The sequence below is a fragment of the Pongo pygmaeus genome, chromosome 1 (genome assembly GCF_028885625.2).
Source record: "Pongo pygmaeus isolate AG05252 chromosome 1, NHGRI_mPonPyg2-v2.0_pri, whole genome shotgun sequence".
NCBI classification, from domain to species: Eukaryota; Metazoa; Chordata; class Mammalia; order Primates; family Hominidae; genus Pongo; species Pongo pygmaeus.
In genome coordinates this window covers 90,429,625-90,433,582 of record NC_072373.2, presented here as the reverse complement: position 1 = coordinate 90,433,582, position 3,958 = coordinate 90,429,625, and the positions used below count along the sequence as shown (strand labels likewise).

General features: G+C 43.8%; 1 protein-coding gene across 1 annotated transcript; it reads left to right on the top strand.

Annotated features, from left to right (window-relative positions):
- The first annotated feature begins 514 nt into the window (after positions 1-514).
- On the top strand, positions 515-889 carry LOC129012393 (large ribosomal subunit protein eL27-like). Its single transcript, XM_054448002.1, has one exon. The coding sequence runs from the start codon at positions 515-517 to the stop codon at positions 887-889; it is 375 nt and encodes a 124-aa protein (XP_054303977.1).
- Positions 890-3,958: the final 3,069 nt, after the last annotated feature.

Below are 3,958 nucleotides of genomic sequence, written 5' to 3'. Positions count from 1 at the left end.
TATTTTGTTTTAACAGCCACATTTCAAATGCTCAATAGCCACACATGGCTAGTGACTATTAACGACGGACACACAATTACAGAACATTTCCATCAATGCAGAAAGTTCTATCGAGCAACACTTATCTAGGATAATGAAAGAACAATATATCCTTAATGGAGGCTGAGGTGTAGGGAACATTACTTGAGCCCACAAATTCAAGGCTACAGTGAGCTACGATCATGTCACTGCACTCCAGCCTGGTGATGGAGCAAGACCTTGTCTCTAAAACGAAAAAAAAAATAATAACTATATGTTCTGCTGTCGATTAGAACTGCTAAGTCTTCTAATTAAGCTTTTGGTAGGAATTGGTCAAAAGAGATGTCCAAATTGTAATATTTGACAAGACTATGAACTGCATAAAATCTGTGTTGGTAAAAAAAGATTGTCCATATGCCCTAAAAATCAACCAAGTAGGAGGTAGATTCACTTCCCTTAAAGAAGACGAAGGTAGGCCTGGGTGGTTGCTGTCAAAATGGGCAAGTTCATAAAACCTGGGAAAGTAGTGTTGGTCCAGGCCAGACACTACACCGGATGCTATTCTGGATGCAAAGCCATCATTGTGAAGAACATTGATGATGGCACCTTAGAATGCCCCGACAGCTGTTCTCTGGTGGCTGGAATTGACTGTTATCCTTGCAAGGTGACGGCTGCCATGGGCAAGAAGAGCACCCAGAGGTCAAAGATCAAGTCTTTTGTGAAAGTTTATAACTACAATCACCTCATGCCCACAAGGCACTCTGTGGATACCCCCTTGGACAAAACTGTCATCAACAAGGATGTCTTCAGAGACCCTGCTCTTAAACACAAGGCCCAAAGGAAGGCCAAAGTCAAATTCAAAGAGAGGTAAAAGACGGGCAAGAACAAGTGGCTCTTCCAAAAGGTATGGTTTTAGATGTTTTGTTTTGGTCATTAAAAATTTAAAAAATAAAAATAAAAAAAGGAAGATGAAAAATGAAGGCTCCTAACCAAGACCCAAATGGCTGGCCACCTTGCCTCCATGTGGGGGTTTTCAGTGGAGGACCTGTCAGTAAGGGCAAAATTTTCCTCCAGACTTTCACACACTGTTTTCTCAAAACATTTGGGGGAAAGAAAGATAAAATCAAAGCTACAAAGTTCATTCCCTCACTCTTTAATTCAACATTTACTGAGTAGGCATGGATGTTATGATTTGTATCTGAAAAAAATTGAAATAGATTTTACTAATCTCCCAAGCCCCAGAAATAAACAAACAAATGTCAATAACATGCCCAAGGAATATCTACTTTTAAGTAGCGTCATTTTCTACTGAAACCACCAGAGAAAAATAGTTGCAAAACGTACTTTTAAGTAGCTGAAAGAGCCGGCCAGCTATATATAATCATTAGATATAAGCCAATTAAATTACAAATACTATCTGCCAAAAATGATGATTTTGAATATAGAAAAGTTGAATTCAAGCCACTCTATTTTCCAGTAAGATAAAGATGCCATTTCTTGTTAGTGACAATAAAATTACATCACTAGCATAGACAGTAGTTATTTTTGTACTTTTTATAATAAGGGTATATGCAGCTAGATCATGCACAAGTTGTTTCAAATCATTAAGATACAAATTAAAAAGAAGAGTTGGAGGAAGCAGAGACAGAACACAGTTTCATTTTTTAAAGACTGGAATTATCTGATCTGTTAGGAAACCATTCTCAGGAACACTTGTTGTGGTATAAAGTTCAGATTGTACATCAGTTATCAGATCGTACAGCCCAGCTGCATTACATATCTTCTCCTTCACCCTCCCCACCCTCTCTCCACCCTTTATCCTGCTCTGTGCCTCAGGAGGCTGACTTGTATGGGCTGCATCAATGGTCTCCCTCACCCTAGCCCTTCTAAAGGAGTTCAGCCAATGGGAGGCACCCGCAGGAGATTAGAGACTTGGAGAATAGGAAGTTAGAGAATTTAACCCCCCAGCTTCCTCCCTACTGGGCCACCGTGGATTGGCTGCATTCCTCACCCAAATGCTGATGTCAAGCAGCCCTCTTCATATGGCCCCACTCTCCAAATCCCAGTAACCCCTCACTTCCTTTGATTTTTCACCCATGAACTGCAGTGGCTCCCTGCTATTATTGCTAGCCTAAGGAACTATACCCACCTCTCACAGGTTTTCTTCAATTCTGCCTGTACCTTTGTATCTAGTTCCTTTTTTGTTTTTCTTTCCTTTTTTTTTTTTTTTTCTTTTTAGAAGGAGTCTTGCCCTGTCACCCAGGCTGGAGCGCAGTGGTGCAATATCGACTCACTGCAACCTCCCACCTCCCAGGTTCAACTGATTCTCATGCCTCAGCCTCTCAAGGAGCTGGGATTACAGGCACACACCACCATACATGGCTAATTTTTGTATTACTATTTTTAGTAGAGATGGAGTTTCACCATGTTGACCAGGTTGGTCTCGAACCCCTGACCTCAAGTGATCTGCCCGCCTCAGCCTCCCAAACTGCTGGGATTATAAGTGTAAGCCACTGCACCTGGCCTGTATATAGTTCCTTTCATTAAAGTCTCCTTAGTTACTTGACTTGTGTGTACTGTTTCCTTACAAGCCCTGATGATACATGAATTCATTACTAGTTTTTAATGCCCAGAGACCAAAGAAAGATCAATTAAATATATAAGCAATGTTAAAGTTATTCCTGAAAGATTTTTCCAGCACATCATAAAGGGTATAACATGATTAATAATGGAATATTATACCTAAATCCAACCTGTTCCTCAGGAAATATTAAGGATAAAAATGAGAACTATAATTTATGAAAAACATTTAAATGAAAAGTCTGCCAAAATAATGACTCTATGATTTCTTACAGCAATATTGTCCTTTTAAAAAAAAACAGGATGGCCGAATAGGAACAGCTCCGGTCTACAGCTCCCAGCGTGAGCGACGCAGAAGACAGGTGATTTCTGCATTTCCATCTGAGGTACTGTGTTCATCTCACTAGGGAGTGCCAGACAGTGGGCGCAGGTCAGTGGGTGAGTGCACCGTGTGCCAGCCGAAGCAGGGGTGAGGCATTGCCTCACTCGGGAAGCGCAAGGGGTCAGGGAGTTCCCTTTCCTAGTCAAAGAAAGGGGTGACAGACAGCACCTGGAAAATCGGGTCACTCCCACCCGAATACTGCGCTTTTCTGACGGGCTTAGGAAACGGTGCCCCAGGAGATTATAGCCCGCACCTGGCTCAGAGGGTCCTACACCCACGGAGTCTCGCTGATTGCTAGCACAGCAGTCTGAGATCAAACAGCAAGTCAGCCGCGAGGCTGGGGGAGGGGCGCCCGCCATTGCCCAGGCTCGCTTAGGTAAACAAAGCAGCCTGGAAGCTTGAACTGGGTGGAGCCCACCACAGCTCAAGGAGGCCTGCCTGCCTCTGTAGGCTCCACCTCTGGGGGCAGGGCACAGACAAACAAAAAGACAGCAGTAACCTCTGTAGACTTAAATGTCCCTGTCTGACAGCTTTGAGGAGAGCAGTGGTTCTCCCAGCACGCAGCTGGAGATCTGAGAACGGGCAGACTGCCTCAAGTGGGTCCCTGACCCCTGACCCCCGAGCAGCCTAACTGGGAGGCACCCCCCAGCAGGGGCAGACTGACACCTCACACGGCCGGCCAGGTACTCCAACAGACCTGCAGCTGAGGGTCCTGACTGTTAGAAGGAAAACTAACAGAAAGGACATCCACACCAAAAACCCATCTGTACATCACCATCATCAAAGACCAAAAGTAGATAAAACCACAAAGATGCGGAAAAAACAGAGCAGAAAAACTGGAAACTCTAAAAAGCAGAGTACCTCTCCTCCTCTAAAGGAACGCAGTTCCTCACCAGCAACGGAACAAAGCTGGATGGAGAATGACTTTGATGAGCTGAGAGAAGAAGGCTTCAGACGATCAAATTACTCTGAGCTACG